This window comes from Bubalus bubalis, chromosome 14 (genome assembly GCF_019923935.1).
Source record: "Bubalus bubalis isolate 160015118507 breed Murrah chromosome 14, NDDB_SH_1, whole genome shotgun sequence".
In the NCBI taxonomy this organism is placed as follows: domain Eukaryota; kingdom Metazoa; phylum Chordata; class Mammalia; order Artiodactyla; family Bovidae; genus Bubalus; species Bubalus bubalis.
Genome location: NC_059170.1, coordinates 50,307,521 through 50,326,881, shown reverse-complemented (window position 1 = coordinate 50,326,881; position 19,361 = coordinate 50,307,521). Strand labels below are relative to the sequence as shown.

The following is a 19,361-nucleotide window of genomic DNA, read 5'->3' as shown; positions in this document are numbered from 1 at the left end:
TACGGCTCTTGCAGCTGATGCTCCTTTGGCCTCTGTGGCCTCACCCGTTTGTCATCTCCACCCGCTGTGTTTCCATCTAGCTCCTCCTGGTCCTCAGTCTCTAGGAAGCTGCTCTGACCCCCTTCCTTCCTCACAGGGGGAGTTAGGGGTGCCTTTCTCACTGCACTTCTCGTTGGTGTGGTCATTGCTTTGCACCTGTACGCTTTGAATGTGGCAGATTTTGTTCTTACGTTCACATTGGAGTGCTTGCTCCTTAGAGCGTTAGTGCTTGGGTCTTGGTCCCTGTGAGAATTTCCTGGGTACTCCGGGCCCTGCCCTTGAACGATGCCTGTACAGGCAAGGTTTTGTGCAGTAGCGGCCCATTCACAGCTCAGGTAAGAATCCCTGATCCAGAGTGCTTTTTCACCCCTCAGGCTCTGGCCACCTGTCACTGCTGCTGTCCCTTCCGTTTCTCTTCCTGTTTTGATGCTGGCATTTCCATCGTGTCTCTGCTTTTTCGCCCACACTGTTCCAGCTTTGGCGTTTTTAGTAGGCTTATTCCTGCTCCTGTGCTTACACAACCAGGGCCCATCCTTTCAGATTAATGTTACTTAGTTTCTGGATCATTGAAAGTTTTTTTTCCCCCCTTCTCTGCATTCTGAAATAGGGAATGCTCTTTATGTCCTGTGTATGTTTTTAACTGTGTAATTGATGTTTTTATTGAGAGGCAATAGAGAGTTCTTACGAAAAGAATCAGATTTGGCCTATCTAAGGAGAGCCAACCTTATGCTTTGTGAAAAAAATTGCAGTAGTGTGGATATTTCCCAAGTTCCCAGTGTACAAAAGTGATTAATAGAACAGTTAGTCAGCTTTGTCTATAGATGTGAGTTTTTCTTATCAGACCAGGGAAGTATTATCTTTTAGACATTAGTGAGAAAATACTCAGTATTTATCTCACGTACAAGAAAAATTTGGTTGTTTTTCCTAATTAAAGTACATTGAGAACATAGCTGAGGTATGAGTCAAATAGTTAGAAGTAAATTCTGAATTGGGAGTCTTTTTTTCCCTGTGTGTGTATGTTGTGTGTATGTTTCAGTTGAAATAAAATTGACTGCTTTGTCCTGTGTGTACAGTGCTCACTAATGCTGATGATTGCTATAGGCATTAACTCATTTTGATTAAATTGATTTGGATATAGGAGGCGAGAGCAGTGAGAAGCCCTTCTTCAGTCCCACTTGGAAGGATGTTAAGATGATTTTTAACTTGAGCACAGCAGCTTTTGCCTTCCTAGGGTGTGATGGTAAAGCTGCGTAACTGGTTTTTACATCCACTGACTAATAGATGTAGTTAGTCTAGAGCCCAGTTCACCATGTGATCATATGTTTAATGGAGCATGTAGTGAATTCTTTATGCCACATTAAGGCCAATTCTATGCAGAGTACCAGTTACTTTATTAATACAGTCACTGTATTTGTTCCACCTTGTTATTTTTATATTCTGACAAAGTGGGTATCTTAAATAATTTTCAGACTATAATGTTGTACAGTGACAACAAAATAAATCCTTTTCTGTGATATTTATCCTTATAGCATTGTATCCCTTGCTTTGAACAGAAAGTCATAAATCACTTTTCCAGTGCTGACTTGTAGTGTTCATATGGAAATCTAGTTTGACTTTACCTTATGGCTGCTGTTACTTGAGAAGACCAAGTGCTTAATTATAAAAATAACTGAAAATAATTTTTTTAACTGAAAATAACTTTGCAGAAGTATTAGAAAATTCTGGTTTTAACGTATTATACAACTAAACATATTACTACTGACTAATCTTTTCTTTTAAGCTATTAGAGTACCAGATCATTTTGATTCAGTTGTATGTAAGAATTTAGACCTCATTGCCTATATGAATGATGTATAAACAGTAATACCTCTGTTCCATACCATAGGGTCAAGAGAAATATGGATTATTAAATGTAACAAAAATTACTGAAAATGGAAAAAAGGTTCGGTAAGTACACAAATCATTAATGATTTTTATCTGATTGATATAAATAAAAACTATATAAATTATATTCTAGTAGAAGTGATTAACAGTTTCAAAGCATTTCAAATGTATTTTCTAATATTATATATATAGATATATAAAAGATTGTTAGGAAGTGTAGCAAAAATTTTCTTTATCTTGACACATTTCTTAGGGTAAGGTTAAATTCAGAAATGATAAGTCAGGCGATTCAGAGCAATTATTAGCTTTATTAAAGTTCTTTTCAATAAGTAATGAATGCACATGGCAAAACACAAAGGTATACAGAAGAGTCAAATCCAGTCACCAGCCATCAGTTCCCTCCCCAGAGGCAACCAGTTAGGTCTAGTGAGATGTACTGTTTTCCTCCAGAGACAGACAATATATATATACACACACACACAAACAAATAGGTTACTTTTAACAATCTTTTAACAGTTTATTTTGGAGATGGTTCTGTTTCATTGCATGTACAATTGGCACATTGATTTTAACTGCTGCATGTTGAAGATGTTGCTGCATGTTGATGATGTTGCTCAGTCGTGTCTGACTTTTTGTGACCCTATGGACTGTAGCCTGCCAGGCTCCTCTGTCCATGGATTTGTCAGGCAAGAATACTGGATTGGGTTGCCATTTCCTTCTCCACGGGCTCTTCCCGCCCCACGGATGGAACTCCTGCATTGGCAGGCAGATTCTTTCTTTCCCCAGAGCCACCTGGGAAGCCCATAGTATATGCCTGTCTATTGGTAGACATTTAGGACTTTTACATCTTTTGCTATCACAAACAGTATTACACTCCGTGTCTTGCACAGCTCATTTTGTGAGTATGTAGATATGCCTGTAGAATAAATTTTATAGAAGTGGAGTTGCTAAGCCATATGCAGTGGTCCCATTGATACAATTCCAGATTATACCTCAAGGTCCTCAGTCAGTCCCAACTTCCAGGAGCCTGGGTTTTCTCTGCACCTTTGCCAGTTCATTATGTTGTCAGACTCTTTGATCTTTGCTACTGAAGGTTAGAGAGAAATTGTATTTTTATTTGTGTTTCTTTTAGTGGGGTAGAGTGTCACAAACTGTATGTATTTCTTCGTTGTTGTTGAATTATCAGTTTATACTCTGACTTTTTCTCTTGGATTGTTGGTTTTTTTTTAAACTAATTAATTCATTTTGGCTGCACTGGGTCTTTGTTGCTATGGAGGCTTTCTCCAGCTGCAGCAAGAGGGAACCACTCTGGTGGCAGTGAACGCGCTTCTGACGGCAGTGGCGTCTCTTGCTGTGGAGCGCAGCTCAGTAGCTGCGGCACGTGAGCTTAGTTGCCCCGCTGCTGTGGAATCTTCCCAGGCCAGGGATCGAACCTGTGTCCTCTGCATTAGCAGGCAGATTTTTATCCATTGCGCCACTGGGGAAGTCCAGGTTGTTGGCTTTTTGGGTAATAAATTTAGGAAATTAACTCTTTTTAAGTTACACTTTCTCTGATTAAAAAAAAAAAAAACTGTTGAAATGCTGTGGTTTTTAGTGTCAATCTGTTTAAGAAAGAGTTTAAAATTTACGTGTAGTCGAGGTTTTTAGATTTGCTTTAATCAAACTGTCTTTGTCAGATTTTTGTACTTGGAAGTTTGTCTCTTAAGTACTCTGAAATAACTTTTACAAGTGCTGCATTTGTCTATTCCTCAAGCTGTTCCTTGGTAGAAGTCTGTGAATTGGATCTGTTTTTCTTTTGGGAATAAGTAGTGCAAGTAGGTCTTCGGCTACTTTGTTTTCGTTGTCGTTTTTCTCATAATAGTTTTTTGGATTTTCTTCTTCTAGAATACTTTTCCTAAGAGTACATCTATTTTAGTATATTCAGATTTATTCATATTTTGTTGTTCAGTCGCTCAGTTTTATCTTGACTCTTTGCGACCCCATGGACTGTAGCATGCCCTGTCCATCACCGACTTCCAGAGCTTGCTCAAACTCACGTCCATTGAGTCAGTGATGCATCTCATTCTGTGTCGTCCCCTTCTTCTGCCTTCAGTCTTTCCCAGCATCAGGCTCTTTTCCAAGGAGTTAGTTCTTCGTATCAGGTGGTCAAAGTATAAGAGTTTCAGCTTCAGCATCAGTCCTTCCAGTGAATATTCAGGACTGATTTCCTTTAGGACTGACTGGTTGGATCTCCTTGCAGTCCAAGGGACTCTCAAGAGTCTTCTCCAACACCTCAGTTCAAAAGCATCAGTTCTTAGGTGATCAGCTTTCTTTATACTCCAACTCTCACATCCATACGTGACTACTGGAAAAACCATAGCTTTGACTAGACGGATCTTTGTCAGCAAAGTAATTAATGTCTCTGCTCTTTAACATGTTGTCTAGGTTGGTCATAGCTTTTCTTCCAAGGAGCAGGCGTCTTTTAATTTCATGGCTGCAGTCACCATCTACAGTGCTTTTGGAGCCCCCAAAATTAAAGTCTCTCACTGTTTCCATTCTTTCTCCATGTAATTGCCATGAAGTGATGGGATTGGATGCCATGATCTTTGTTTTCTGAATGTTGAGTTTAAGCCAGCTTTTTCACTCCTCTTTCACTTTCATGAAGAGGTTCTTTAGTTCTTTGCTTTTTGCCATAAGGGTGGTGTCATCTGCGTATCTGAGGTTATTGATATTTCTCCCAGTAATCTTGATTCCAGCTTGTGCTTCATCCAGCCCGGCATTTGGCATGATGTACTCTGCATAGAAGTTAAATAAGCAGGGTGACAATATACAGCCTTGACATATTCCTTTCCCAATTTGGAACCAGTCTGTTGTTCCATGTCTGGTTCTAACCGTTGCTTCTTGACCTGCATACAGATTTCTCAGGAAGCAGGTCAGGTGGTCTGGTAGTCCCATCTCTTTAAGAATTTTCCACAATTTGGTATGATCTACATAGTCAAAGGCTTTGGCGTAATCAATAAAACAGAAGTAGGTTTTTTTTTTGGAAGTCGCTTGCTTTTTCAGTGATCCAACGGATGTTGGCAATTTGATCTCTGGTTCCTCTGCCTTTTCTAAATCCAGCTTGAACATCTGGAAGTTCATGGTTCACGTACTGTTGAAGCCTGCCTTGGAGAATTTCGAGCATTACTTTGCTAGCGTGTGAGATGAGTGCAACTGTGGTGGTAGTTTGAGCATTCTTTGGCATTGCCTTTCTTTGGGATTGGAATGAAAACTGACCTTTTCCAGTCCTGTGGCCACTGCTAAGTTTTCCAAATTCGTTGGCATATTGAGTGTAGCACTTTAACAGCATACTGTTTCTGTCCTTTATTGTTCCCATCTTTGCATGAAATGTTCCCTTGGTGTATCTAATTTTCTTGAAGAGATCTATAGTCTTTCCCATTCTATTGTTTTCCTCTATTTCTTTGCATTGATCATCTTATCTTTCTCTGCTATTCTTTGTAACTGCAGTCAAGTGGGTATGTCTTTCCTTTTATCCTTTGCCTTTGGCTTCCCTTCTTTTCCCAGCTATTTGTAAGGCCTCCTCAGACAACCATTTGGCCTTTTTGCCTTTTTTTTATTGGAGATGGTCTTGATCCCTGCCTCCTGTACGGTGTCACAAACCTCCGTCCATAGTTCTTCAGGCAATCTGTCTATCAGATCTAATCCCTTGAATCTGTTTGTCATTTCCACTGTATAATCGTAAGGGATTTGATTTAGGCCATATCTGAATGATCTAGTGGTTTTCCCTACTTCAATTTAAGTCTGAATTTGGCAATAAGCAGTTCATGATCTGAGCCACAGTTCCCAGTCTTATTTTTTTGCTGACTGTATAGAGATTCTCCATCTTTGGCTGCAAAGAATATAATCAGTCTGATTTTGGTATTCACCATCTGATAATGTCCATGTGTAGAGTCTTCTCTTGTGTTGTTGGAGGAGGGTGTTTGCTATCACCAGTGCATTCTCTTGGCAAAACTCTGTTAGCCTTTGCCCTGCTTCATTCTGTACTCCAAGGCCAAATTTACCTGTTACTCCAGGTATCTCTTGACTTCCCACTTTTGCATTCCAGTCCCCTATGATGAAAAGAACATCTTTTTTGGGTGTTAGTTCTAGAAGGTCTTGTAGGTCCTCATAGAACCATTCAGCTTCTTCAGCGTTACTGGTTGGGGTGTAGACTCAGATTACTGTGATATTGAATTGTTTGCCTTGGAAATGAACAGAGATCATTCTGTCATTCTTGAGATTGCACCCTGCATTTTGGACTCTTTTGTTGACTTTGATGGCTACTCCATTTCTTCTAAGGAATTCTTACCCAGAGTAATAGATATAATGGTCATCTGAATTAAATTTGCCCATTCCAGTCCATTTTAGTTCACTGATTCCTAAAATGTCGATGTTCACTCTTGCCATCTCCTGTTTGACCACTTCTAATTTACCTTGATTCATGGACCTAACATTCCTGGTTCCTATGCAGTATTGTTCTTTACAGCTTCGGACTTTACTTCCATCACCAGTCACACCCACAACTGGGCACTGTTTTTGCTTTGGCTCCATCTTGTATTCTTTCTGGAGTTATTTCTCCACTCTTCTCCAGTAGCATATTGGGCACCTACTGACCTGGGGAGTTCCTCTTTCAGTGTTGTATCTTTTTTGCCTTTTCATACTGTTCATCGGGTTCTCAAGGCAAGAATGCTGAAGTGGTTTGCCATTCCCTTCTCCAGTGGACCATGTTTTGTCAGAACTCTCCACCCTGACCCTTCCGTCTTGGGTGGCCCTACAGAGCATGGCTCATAGTTTTATTGAGTTAGAAAAGGCTGTGGTCCATGTGATCAGTGTAGTTAGTTTTCTGTGACTGTGGTTTTCATTCTGTCTGCCCTCTGATGGATAAGGATCAGAGTCTTATGGAAGCTTCCTTTTGGGAGAGACTGACTTTTCATACTCAGTTATGTTAAAATTCATGGGTCTGTGTTGCATTTTGCATGAATCTTTTACCTGTGCATAATTTTGTAGCATCTTGTAGGTCATTTGGAAAATACCAGTTTATGAAGTTTGCTGAGTTTTCAAATGTTGGCACGTTTTATTTTATGATACCAAAGAATCACAAATCAATATTATCATTGTCAAAGTCACTAAGTTTTGAAATATTGTAAACCTTACCGGGGCACAAATGCTGAGTTTTCCAAAATTCTGCTTTCTGTTTGACAGCTTTAATTTGTTATTGTCAACATATACTATCATTTATTTTCCTTGAAATGACAGGCTCACTTCATCCATTTTTGAGATAATGTCTACCTGCCAAATAGTCAAGTTTAAATAATCACAGTGTATCACAGCCAGTTGTTTTTTTAGGAAAAAAAAATTGGGTCCATGAAAAAAACGTGACTAATTTCTGCCTGCAACTCAGTCACACAGACCTCAAGGGAACAATCATTCACTTAGTATTCAAATATCCATTATTTATCCTGAGGTATACATTCCACAGTTTTTCTGATTTTGAAAATTAAAGTCAAAAAGCTTATTTAAAGTGGAAGTATATTTGAAGTGGAAATATATTTTAGCATTTTTCAGAGAGGCTAGTAAAGTAATGCTCAAAATTCTCCAAGCCAGGCTTCAGCAATACGTGAACCATGAATTTCCAGATGTTCAAGCTGGTTTTAGAAAAGGCAGAGGAACCAGAGACCAAATTGCCAACATCCGCTGGATCATCGAAAAAGCAAGAGAGTTCCAGATAAACATCTATTTTTGCTTTATTGACTATGCCAAAGCTTTTGACTGTGTGGATCACAATAAACTGTGGAAAATTCTGAAAGAGATGGGAATACCAGACCACCTGATCTGCCTCTTGAGAAATTTGTATGCAGGTCAGGAAGCAACAGTTAGAACTGGACATGGAACAACAGACTGGTTCCAAATAGGAAAAGGAGTACATCAAGGCTGTATATTGTCACCCTGCTTATTTAACTTCTATGCAGAGTACATCATGAGAAACGCTGGGCTGGAAGAAGCACAAGCTTGAATCAAGATTGCCGGGAGAAATACCAATCACCTCAGATATGCAGATGACACCACCCTTATGGCAGAAAGTGAAGAGGAACTAAAAAGCCTCTTGATGAAGGTGAAAGAGGAGAGTAAAAAAGTTGGCTTAAAACTCAACATTCAGAAAACGAAGATGATGGCATCCAATCCCATCACTTCATGGGAAATAGATGGGGAAACAGTGGAAACAGTGTCAGACTTTATTTTTGGGGGCTCCAAGATCACTGCAGATGGTGACTGCAGCCATGAAATTAAAAGACGCTTACTCCTTAGAAGAAAAGTTATGACCAACCTAGATAGCATATTCAAAAGCAGAGACATTACTTTGCCAACAAAGGTCCTTGTAGTCAAGGCTATGGTTTTTCCAGTGGTCATGTTAGGATGTGAGAGTTGGACTGTGAAGACAGCTGAGCACCGAAGAATTAATGCTTTTGACCTGTGGTGTTGGAGAAGACTCTTGAGAGTCCCTTGGACTGCAAGGAAATCCAACCAATCCATTCTAAAGGAGATCGGTCCTGGGTGTTCTTTGGAAGGAATGATGCTGAGGCTGAAACTCCAGTACTTTGGCCACCTCATGCGAAGAGTTGACTCATTGGAAAGGACTGATGCTGGGAGGGATTGGGGGCAGGAGGAGAAGGGGACGACAGAGGATGAGATGGCTGGATGGCATCCCTGACTCGATGAACGTGAGTCTGAGTGAACTCCGGAAGTTGGTGTTGGACAGGGAGGCCTTGTGTGCTGCGATTCATGGGGTCGCAAAGAGTCGGACATGACTGAGCGACTGAACTGAACTGAGTAGATACTATCTAAATAAATATAAGATTGAGTATAAAATAAATTTAGAAATGAAAATAAATCCTTCCAAAATATGTTGCTCGTTGAAAGAAAAACGTGCTCAGAGTGAAGCACAAAGCAAAATCCAGCTCAGTCTTAAAAGAGACCTCTGTAAAATGATTTAGGAAAATTAAACACAAAGGCATATCAAAGGAATATGAGAATATCCATTTCCATAGAGAAAGTAGATAGTTTCAACTAAGGGGAATCACTAACATCTTTAAAATGATAAAGCCCTATGGATCAACTCACAGTGAAAACCTAATCATTAGAAATAGTCCAAGTAAGTAGCATAATGACTATTAGCAAAACAGGAAATAAAAGGAAAAATGGAGACCCCGTAGAAGTAAACTTTATTTTACTTTTCAAGGTCAAGTAGATGTAAAAAGTTGTAAAATAATAAAGTAGGTCTAATTGATAGATACTAAATTCTACATTCGGCAAATGGAGAATAAACCTTTTTAGGAGTGTCTGTAACGTTTTCACAAAACATGCCATATGTTTGGCTGTAAGGCAAGCCTTAAATTCCTATGGAAGATATATTTGATGTTCATTTTAGCCTGCCAGCAATTAAATCGCCTAAAAGGTTAACATTTTTACCTCTAGAGTAGGGTACCTGTGGCGGATTCATTTTGATATTTGGCAAAACTAATACAATTATGTAAAGTTTAAAAATAAAATAAAATTTAAAAAAAATTATAAAAACTTTACAAATGCTTAAAAAAAAAAGAGAAGAAATGAGGCCTTTCCTTTATACATTTTTGTGCTCAGCATTTTGATAGAGTATGTGTGTTGATTCTGTAATTTAGAAAAGTTTTTGAATGCCTCACTTTAGCAACCTTAGTGATGATCATTCAGCATGGAATTTAGAATGTACCTGCTGTCTAGTCCTTACCTAGTGCAGCCTCATTAGGGGAAGGACAATAGCTAAGACATATAAAACAATCTACATTATTGATAGATACATTATCTTATTGGGTAAGATAATCCTGTTTGTGTTTTGATTGTGAATAAGAATTCTTGCCAAATGTAGCTATCCATTCATATGATTTGGAATTAGTGTCCTTGGTCACAAATGTGCTTGCTAGATTACTCCCATGTGAACATGATTAGATGGGTAGTTATTCTGATAATCTGTATCTCTAATTTACTTCATTTGCTTTGGGAATATAAAATGATTGTAGTTTCCATTTGAATTATATCCCCAATAAAAACAGTAAGAATGTCAGTAATGAGTATAAATCATGGACCACATTGATATCAGTGAAGTCGATTTTAATTTTTTAAGTTTGGTTGGAAAAACAGGGTATGGCGTTTTCACTGCCCATCTTTTCATTACAGAAAGAACTGGTTGTCTTCTTGGGCCGTTTTGCAGGGTTCATCTTTACTCTTCACTAAAACCCAAGGAAGTAGCACAAGTTGGGTAAGTATTTCTTTTCTTTGGAGGCTTTACACATTTAAATTATGTGGATAGTATTGCACTTGAATTTCATAATGTAGTCCAGAGTCCTTCTAACTACCCCTCATGTGCAAATAAATGAGGCTTTCTTAGTTAAAGATGCATTTTGACTCATAAGAGAAAGAAAAGGGCCACTTAGAAAAGTTGACTCGTATTGTTAAAATCCTGGCTTTGCTCTTTCAGGTATTTAGTTAGAGAATAAGCTGTCATGTGGCAAGCCCCACCTTGATTTTGTAACCTGACCCTTGGATACTAGTCAGGTTTCCGTGTCTATATATGATATCAGCCCGCTTTCAGAAGAAAATAAAATGTCACCATTACTTGTGGGACTTTGAAGCTGTTTGTATATTTGAGTGTTTACTACTGTTAATTCTTGGTTATTTATAATACAAATACCAAAAATTATAATTTGTGACATATCATAATAGGTTAACATTTTTTGAATCCTGAAAATGTATGAGATACTGTTCTAAATATAGAAGATGGTGTGTGTGTGTTGTGTGTGTATGTATATATATGTATATCTGTGTTATTCTCTTAACTCTGGGAGAATACTGTTTGTCATCCCCTCTTCCGCTGTTGGAGATGAGAAAATGAGGTGTGAAACAGTTCAGTGACTCGCTCAAAGTCTTAGAGCTACGTCAGTGACAGATCTGGGTACCATTTTGGCTCCAGAGTCCACGCTCTGGGTATTTCCAAAAAGATACAAAAATGAAATTAAGCTAATGTCTTTTGTCTGCTTTATATCCTACCTTAATGAATATTTCTTAAAATTACTGAATTGCTTTAAAATGACTAGGACCTGTTGGCCTTATCTTTGATAAAAGAGAAATCCATTTGTAAAATCAAAGCAAATCTTAGTCACATACCTTTACAGTCATGTAACATTGTTCAGAGCATGCTAGTCCTCAAATACCATGATGTAGTAACCTCCAAAACTGTTGGGTTGAATGCAGATAGGAACTTTCTGGAATATTTCTTCTGTTTTGCTTCTCTGATGCTTTGATTTGCTCTCTGGTCTGACAGTACAGTGAAACTGACCTGTGATACGCTTATCCACATTAGAAGATTGAAATTTTTATTTGACTTGTCTTAAAGTAAATTGATAATTATTTTGCCTTTGTCACCTGAGGGGAAGCGTATGGTACTTTTTTGTTATATTAATGCATTTCTAGAAGACGATGCATTTATTTATTCTTCCTACTTGTGGCTCAACTTTTATTTGAAATTGAGTGAAGGAAGTGAATGAAAGCAATGGAGAAGCAATTAGAGATTAATAAAAAAGTTCCTGAAGAAAGTTGGATAATGATCATTTATTTGATAATTACGAATCCCTAAAGATTGCCAAGTTGTAGTATATACAGATAAAACAAGTACATAGATCACTGTGGTAAGTGAGGCATCATTGAGGTAGGCAAATATGTCCATGCTGCTAATTTGCTTCAGTCGTATCCAACTCTTCACAACCCTATGGACTAGAGCCTGCCAAACTCCTCTGTCCCTGGGATTTTTTAGGTGAGAATACTGGAGTGGGTAGCCGTTTCCTTTTCCAAGGGATCTTCTCCACACAGGGATCAAACCCATGTCTCATGTCTCCTGCATTGGCAGGCAGGTTCTTTACCACTGGCACCACTGTGACTTAAAGAAAATGAATTTTTTTTTCTAATTAGGGGATGTTAAGTGAATACCCCAGCACAGAACCATTAGTATAGACTGATGGTTGCATTTTAAGAAGGTCTCTTGAAGACTTTACATAAATCAGAACTCATAATTAAAACTAATGCCAGCGGAGGGCGTAGGGTATTTCTGTTCATCATTTCAAGTTGGGTTACTGCATTACCATGTGATAATAGCAGAAACATAGTTTAAAATTCACTGAGCTCACCAATTTTGAAATTGTGAAATTCTTAATAGTGTTTTAACTTTAGAGATTCACTATTTGAGTTTTTGCCTTTAAATGAAATTTTATTAATATATTGTCAGTAATACATTATGATAATCATTTCAGATTGATATAATTTGATAAAACAGTCACACTGTGTTTTATAGTCTTAAAAGCTAAACAGATGTGGGATATGATAAAATGCTTGATTATGCAGTCAATTCTTAATTTTTATTATATGGCTAACTAAAAAAATCTCAAACCACCTTGCTTTTTCTTCCCATATGTAACACAGATTAGGGAATTGAAACTAATTTAAGTGGCCTAAGTAAAAGCAAATAAGATTATTCAAATTAAAAAATGTGTAAGTATATGTAATATATTTTGGTGTATGTAGCACTCATAAATATTAAAAATTGATGAAATACGCAAGATGCTTTTTAATTAACTCTGTAATTAGGATTGTTCACAAAGGATTTGAAAGACTCCTAGCTTTGTTTCTCTACTCAGTCACCAGCTAGATCTATCACAAGTAAAATGTGTCCTGTTTATATAGTGAAATCACGTCTTACCTGAGGCTGGCAGGTCAGCCAAAAAGACAAGAATCACCTCCAGTGAAAATTTCCTTTGAGGGTAACTTAGGAAGATGCTGTCAGGAGTCAGTCTCTGGCAGAGTCAGTTTTTCCCTTTGCTGTTGGAAGACATTACTTTTCCTTCAGTTGGGCTCAGATGGTTTGTTCCAGGGCCATGTTGGAGACGTATGATTCTTTACAGGTTAGTTTCACACTAAGTGCAAAAACCTCTACTGATATCCCCTGGAAGAAATAGCCAATTCAGATCTTACATTCACTCCTGGGCATATATGCATTGATGGGATGCTGAGCCAAACCATCCATACTATTTGAACCTCTGTTTTTAGAAAACCATTCACGCTTTATATTTGTTTTTTGTTTCATGGGTAGTTAAGATGGAGCAAATGAAATGTGCACATGCTGCCTGTAAGATAATATTACACCAGTGCCGCATCATCCAGAATCCAGCCAGCCTCTCCTCCTTTGGGATGGGTAGACGTCACTTGTTTCCTGGAAAGTGTTAGTTGTCCCCTGGGTTGTTAGATCAGTAACTTAAATTATACTTGCCTGTTTCTTACTCCTTTCACCTTATTTGTTCAGCGGGTCATGGCAACACCCCCACCTCCAGCTCATCTCCAGACCTCGCCAGGTGTCCTCTGGGTGACAGCCTTGCCTCTGGTGGAGAGCCAGAGTCCCTGAGTAAGGGGAAGGCGAGCTGGACGGCAGGGCCTCTCCTCAGAGAGATCTTAGACAGGAACCAGAGTACGTGGCCCCGCCAGCCATGGGGAGGAGGCTCAAGGCTTTGTGAGGAGGGGCTGTATGACTCCTCTCTATTACCCGACAAGTCTTCCCTTGTGAATATAAGGGAGGACAAGTCTGTTCAAAGTAAGTTGTAAAACGCATTCATCTTAAAGATAAGCGTGAATTGATAGAATAACAAAGTCAGAAAATACTCTGAGGTAAATTCTAGGGCTTTTGCAGAATATTGTGGAGATGTAGCTTTGCCTGTGTTGTGTCTGCTTGCAGAGTTGTATTTCTGTCCTGCCTGGTTCCATTACGGTTTTTTCTTGTATGTCATTTGCCATTGTGCACTGTAATGACATCGTCATTTTCTTCCCTTTTCCCATCAAGTCATTCTGCCAGCAGGGCTCAGTCTCTGAGCTCCTGCTCTCGCTGCTTTCTTCCTGGAAAATCTCTGTCCGCCGCCGGCCTGCTGTCGCATATGTAAAATCTGATCCTGTTTCCGCTGTCACTGTATGTGTTCTTGTTGCATGTCCCTTGCCACAGTAGTTCTGTTTTCTTTTCCATGAATGCATTGGGGCGATGATTACAGTGGAGAAAAGCAGGACTGGATTTTGAGAAATAATGGATAGCAAACAAAATTTTGCCAACCGCAGTAGAGTATTTTTATAGCATTCCTTGTCATGTCATTGTATTTGGTTACTGTAACTTATGCGGTTGGCTATTTATATCTTAGCTTATAACTATCTACCAACCATGTCATGATGACAAGTTAAACTATATTTATCATTTTGTTAAATGTATCCATTTAAGTTTTATAACTTTTGAAATACATCAGATTTGCTCAGAAAGTTATCTGTGCCCATCATAGCTTTGTGATTTAATTACAGTGATTTTTAAATTACAATGTGAATTAATTTTAATGTTTTTTGAATGACAAAAGGTATAAAGAAGGCAGAGGCTCTGTAGAATTGTTAAAATTTGTTTTGTGATTTTTTAATTGTTCCACTAGTTCCATGAAATAGTCTGAATTTTGTTTTGATTCGACTAATAAATCCCATATAATACCTTGAGTTTTGTTTAGTTATGTCAGCTATAGTATTTAAAACCAGCTGAAAAGATGTAGTAAAAGGGAACAGATGAAGTTGACGCATTTGTTAAAAGTGAAGTTACAAATGTTGTCATTGACGTTATGAATAGTGAATAAGTTATCACAAGGTTGGTGGGTAATATTCATTTTCGATGACAAATAGAATTTGAAAATATTTTAGCAAGTGAGATTTTCTATAACAAATCTTTATGAACTTGAAGATTACATTCATCAGCCTGTAAGGACTTTTTAAACCCCCAAATCCTACAGTAACATAGGAATGCTATTTTCTATTCTCAGTTAATAGATGAAAGAGAAATTTAAGTTAATCATGGCAATATATAGAGTAGGTCTATATTTAACATACGTTTTTCTGCTGCTTACTAACCTTTTCCTTATTTGGTTAACAAAATATGATAGCCAACTAAGTGCTGCTTCTTCTCAAACCACCCATGTTCACTGTCTTCCTGATGTGTTCACTGTTCCTCTTTCAATTGCTGAGGCTTTAGAGCATCTGACTCCAGCTTTTATTTCCAGTAAAGACTGAATAAAAGAACATGGGGCTCAGGATTTTGTTTCTACAAGTTATTGTTAGTTGTTGACAGCATAAAGAGTCAATAAGGAAATAACCTTTGAAAGTACAGAATCCGGTTTAGAGAATGTTTATTCGGTGGAAAAGAACTTGGTTATCTGCCAGATGTTATTTATATGTATATAAGAATATGGCCTTTTGAACATGTCGTTTTACATAATTATGGATAGTTAGGAATAAATTCAAAAAAACAGAATTGCTCAGCCACAGTATACACATGTTTATAAATTTGAAAATATGGTATTAGCAATTTTTCCTCTCCAGGAATTCTGGTTTATAGCCCACTTGCAAATGAGGGCCTATTACTCTCTAGCCTCACCAATGTAATATTTCATCAAACTTTTTGTTGTCGTTTTTATACTAATGGGTAAAAAAAGATTTTAGCTTGGCTTTACTTTGTATTTTTCTTATAATGATGGAGGTTGAGCCATTTTATTTCCTTTTCAATGAACTGTATGTAATCATGTCTTACAAACATTTTTCAATTTCAAGTAGGAATTGTTATTTTATGATATAAAGAGAGAAGAATTTGAGGTAACCCCCTGTTTTGTTTATTGTTAATAATACAAAATTGGTCTTAATTCTTCTTGGATACATGTATGTACATAAATATAACAAAGGTTTTTCCTTTTTTCCAAAACGAAGTTTGGGAGTAATCAGTCCAAACCAGAGTTCACAGTGGACCTTAAGGGAGCGACCATCGAGATGGCTTCAAAGGATAAATCCAGCAAAAAGAATGTATTCGAGGTAATAAATTATTGTCAAAGTATAATCCTCATTCTTAACCATAGTAATTTTATGTTCTGAATTATTGGGGAAATTGTCTTTCAGTGTGACTAGTTAAGGCAGAGTTAGTCATTAAGTCAGTTTGTATTTGACTTAACTTTTAAGTCAAAAAAGCTGTTGTAAAGATCTAGCTTCATTTGCGTAAGTGATTAGATCTCAGACTTTATATTATAAGCCTTTGTTCCAAGTCTTGAATTTCCCCAGCATCAATAAAAGGTGTGGTTCCCTTTATCCACAAGATCCAATATTAAAAAGTAAGTTAAAGCCTTCCCAGTGTCATAAAAAGCTCCCCACAGTAACACATACTTATTGCTGCCTAAGAGACCACCCCAAACTCAGTAGCCCAAGAAAAGACGCACGTCGTTTGCTCAGTTTGGCCTGCCCAGAGCGGAGTGGTGGTTCTGATGCTCAGAGCTGAATGGTGGTTCTGACCTCACCCAGGTCCGGTCACCAGGCTTCAGTCGTCCAGCAGCTTGAATGGGCCTGAACAGTCTAGTTGCCCTCTCCAGGCTCAGTGCTCGCTGCTGGCTGGGCTCCTTCTCACTGGCTCTCTCCTTGTTGAGTGGAGTGACTCCGGGCTTCTTCGCATTCAGGGTTCCCAAAGGGCCAGAGCGGGAGCCCCAGGGCTTCTTGAGATCTGGATGAAGAGTCAAACACCACTGTGTTCTGCGTCTTAAAGCAAGCCAGGTGGCCGGCCAAAAATTCAGGGTCCCCCTGCTGATGGAGGAGCCGTGGTCACACTGCGTGTGTGGAGAACACAGGGGTGTTCAGACCAGCTTTGCAAATAGCCTTCCTTTAGGTCCTCCTGTCTGAGGCCTTTCCTCCTGTTGTCCAGGGGGATTGGAAGAGTTGACATTTCCCAAGTAGAGCCTAAGTGTTTCTGTCCTGTTGATTTTTACTCCTGATGAGTCTACCTTCAGTACCAAGGGCTGCTAGTCTCTGCTTTTCAAATGTTTCCTCTGTTCCAAGACTCACAATAGAGATGTTGCAAGTTTATGCATTTAAAATAGCACTTGTTTCATGTAGCTGGAGTTAACATCTTCTGTAAATTATTTCCCCACTAGATTATCCAAAAAGAAGAAAAATTTTTCAAGCAGAGACTGCATTTTTTGCTTATTTTTATTTTTTTTAGCATGTATCAAAAACTTTTATTTCATTCATTTTTAAAATTAAATTATTTATTTTAATTGAAGGCTAATTACTCTACAATATTGTAGTGGTTTTTGCCATACAGTCACATGAATCAGCATGGGTGTACATGTGTCCCCCATCCTGAACCCCCCTCCCACCTCCCTCCCAATTCCATCCCTCAGGGTTGTCCCAGTGCGCCCTGAGCGCCCTGTCTCAGGCATCGAAGACTGGCGATCTGTTTCACATATGGTAGTATACATGTTTCAGTGCTTCTTATTTTTAAGTGAGAACCTCTAACAGAACAGAGTATCTTACGTCCAGTGAATATTCACTATTGATTGATTGCTTGGCCTGCTCTCTAAGAAGAAATTCAGGGAAGGAAATTACTGTTTCCTGAGGTAGCCTTGTTTCATTCCAGAATGAAGAGGGTCCCATGGCCAAATAAATTGGGGAAATACTGTGTATTTTATTCCTCTGTTAGAAAACCACAGTGCACCCTGGAGGAAAAAAACTCCCAAGAAGTCTGGAAGGACAGAGTCTTGTTCAGATCTCCTCAATCCAGTATTTTCTAAATTAACATCACATAATGAATCCTTTGTTTATTTTTTGCGGGGTACCTTTTAAAACATTATTACAGGAGTTGTTTGAGGAATATACCTCAGAATGTTGTTTGAGAAGCATTGCCATATGTTCCTCTGGGAAAAAAAGGAAATCAAACATTCACCAGCCAGAAAATAGAAGGAATGCTCTCTATGGTTAGCTCAAAATCCTTCTTCAGTTGAACCAAGGATGTCATATGTAAATTTGTTATCACATTCATATAGAATCATACGTAGTATCCTTACTTTAGTTAGTTCATGGTTTGATAGCTCAGTAATGTTTCTGTCTAAAGGGGATGTGAAAATTATTGTCTGTGCCCTCTCTTTGTACTAAGTCACTGTATTTTCATACTAAGTAGGAAATATTGAAAGTCCAACCCTTCTATAATCCCGTCTATATTTATCTTTTTTAACCAAAGAGAAAAAATTTCTCAAGTTTATGCAAAACTATCATAGGTTTTATTTCTTTACAAATTATATTTCAATTCTCATTTAAAATGCATAGCCTAGATACTTGAATTTGCTTTTAATGATGACGTATATAAGATTTCAGCAAGTTTTGTGGTGTTTGTGTGATAGTTTGGTATCCTAAATTATTAGCTTTTTTGGAGAATGTATTGTGAGAAAAACATCATGTTTTGTAAAATAATTCAGCTGGTATTATTTTATACTAAAATAAAGGATAATGGCATCACTGTGGAATCTGTAACCTTGCATCACCATTAATATAATATATGGCATCTCATCTTCTGCTGGTGGTTTAGTAGACTTTGAATTAAATCCATTTACTTGATTGAAAGCACTAACCACATATATATATATATATATATTTTCCTTCTTTAAAGCTGAAAACCCGTCAAGGAACTGAATTGCTGATTCAGTCTGACAGTGACACTGTTATCAATGATTGGTTTAAAGTTCTCAGTAGTACCATCAGTAATCAGGTATGTGTTTGACTTAGGGTTTTTTTTTTACCTTAGAGCTGTTTAATCTTTCTTCCTTTTTTTTGGCTGTTTATTGTATACCTAGTTACCAATTTATGTGTGAAAAAATACTTTTTAAAAACGCATATTTGACAGTGATCAGTTTAGCAATTCCTAGGGCCTGATGGGGCTTCCCCGTTGGCTCAGCGATAAAGAATCTGTTTGCAGTGCAGGAGACATAAGAGATGCGGGTTTGATTGCTGGGTCAGGAAGCTCCCCTGGAGGAGGGTATGGCAAACCTGCTCCAGTGTTCTTGGCATGAAATCCTGTGAACAGAGGAGCCTGATGGGCTACAGTTCGTGGGGTTGCAAAGAGTTGGACGTTACTGAGTGACTGAGCCATGAGCACATGAGAGGCTGATGAGTGATTTAACATTCACATTTATAGGATGTTTGCCATCAGTAGATTTCATGTAACTGTCACATGAGGCATTGGTTCAAAAAGAAATTAGCTCCAGAAGCAGGGCCAGCCACTATGCTCTGTTGTCATCTTGTCATCAACTGGAAATGCTGGAAATCATACTGTTTGGTGGAAGCTGGTACTGAGCAAAATGGTGAGATGAATGAAGTCGTCTGGTCATTCGCACTTTCTCTTTCCTAGTAACTTTTCTACTTACAGTACCCTTGTGTTCCTGGTAAATTTCTTTTCATATGTATTATACCTAAAAGAACTTCATATTTATATTCTGAAGCTGAGTTAGTAAGCGCAGTATTGAACA

General features: G+C 38.2%; 1 protein-coding gene across 11 annotated transcripts in view; it reads left to right on the top strand.

Moving 5' to 3' along the window:
* The window catches only part of ARHGAP12 (Rho GTPase activating protein 12), a 146,889-nt gene that overhangs the window by 116,006 nt on the left and 11,522 nt on the right, over window positions 1-19,361 (top strand). For all 11 annotated transcript variants that reach the window (XM_044928065.2, XM_044928066.2, XM_044928069.2 and 8 more), the window contains 4 exons: window positions 1,925-1,986; window positions 10,150-10,231; window positions 15,790-15,891; window positions 18,506-18,604. In XM_044928065.2, the coding sequence (XP_044784000.1) occupies window positions 1,925-1,986; window positions 10,150-10,231; window positions 15,790-15,891; window positions 18,506-18,604 (345 nt within the window). The remainder of the gene's footprint in view (window positions 1-1,924; window positions 1,987-10,149; window positions 10,232-15,789; window positions 15,892-18,505; window positions 18,605-19,361) is intronic.